The 1,147-nt window shown below is 22.8% G+C and overlaps 1 protein-coding gene across 1 annotated transcript; it reads left to right on the top strand.

The window, feature by feature from the left end:
• Nucleotides 1-436: 436 nt before the first annotated feature.
• Nucleotides 437-1,123, top strand: LOC126910022 (uncharacterized; the record flags this gene model as incomplete). Its single annotated transcript, XM_050692425.1, is given in 1 exon segment — nucleotides 437-1,123. A coding segment is annotated over 1 exon segment (645 nt), but the record flags the coding sequence as incomplete, so codon positions are not given.
• Between the last annotated feature and the right edge of the window lie 24 nt (nucleotides 1,124-1,147).

Below are 1,147 nucleotides of genomic sequence, written 5' to 3' on the forward strand. Positions count from 1 at the left end.
TAAATTAATATATTAATACATAAAAATAGTTCTATTAAAATTTTAAATTAACATTAATTTATTTTTTTTTTACTTTAAAAAATATGTTATTCTGACTTTAGTAAATTACTTAAACACAACTGAAGTAATATTTAAATGAAAAAAAATATTTACATATTTATAGTTATAAAATAATATATAATAGTGCATTCAGTTAATATTTTTGATTTTCTACTAAAAAAAATACGACAATAATATCGTATATTTTAAAATGTATTTCTTATACATTTATTCTTTTACATTTATTTGCGTTATTAATTGCAACATCAGCATAGATGAAAAAATTGTAAAGTTAAACAGTCTTGTGAGTAATCCTCATTGGTTTAAAAATCGCATACTACCCACTGAACATATTAATGGAGAGTGCCGCAAAATTCCGTTCAATGAATTATTTTCAAAAACAAATGGTGCAGTATTTACTAATGAAAATTATTCAATTAAAATGAAACGTTTCCATACTATGTTGAGCTGTTCTTTTGCTTTAGGTTTAGATCATGTCGCTAAATTAATGCATGATTTATGGAATTACTGTTATAGGATTTCTAAACCTGAAGAAAAATGTTCTTCTGAAAAAAGATGTTCTTCTGAAGAAAGTGATGATGGTTCTAGTGAAGAATTTAATGTTACAGAATACTGTAATAATAAAAAAATTAATTGTTTAGATCCTAGTGGACCTGCCCTAATACGACAAATACTTTCATATTTTATACTATCTGCAGACACCGAAGAAGAAGCATGTATTTTACCAGCTTTAGATATCATGGCACAATTTGCAAACAATACATTTTTAACTGATTCTTCTATAGATGAAAAAATGTCGAAAATGAAAACTATCTTAGCTGATTTTATAAATAATAATTGTTGGGTTAATGTAAATAATACATTTTCCAAATCAATAATATTTTATGAGATTTTTGAAACAAATAATTGTGAAAATAATACTACAAATGTACAAGCAAAAGAATTAGTAAGATTGAAGAAATATTTTATGAAAATAAATGAAGAATTCAATTTTGAAAAATTTATAAAAATTCAACCTTAATTTATTATCAAGAATAATTTCATGGTTAATTTAATTATTAGATCCTTTTAAATATCTTAGTTGTTA

This window comes from Daktulosphaira vitifoliae, unplaced genomic scaffold, assembly GCF_025091365.1.
Source record: "Daktulosphaira vitifoliae isolate Bord-2020 unplaced genomic scaffold, ASM2509136v1 Scaffold_3127, whole genome shotgun sequence".
In the NCBI taxonomy this organism is placed as follows: Eukaryota; Metazoa; Arthropoda; class Insecta; order Hemiptera; family Phylloxeridae; genus Daktulosphaira; species Daktulosphaira vitifoliae.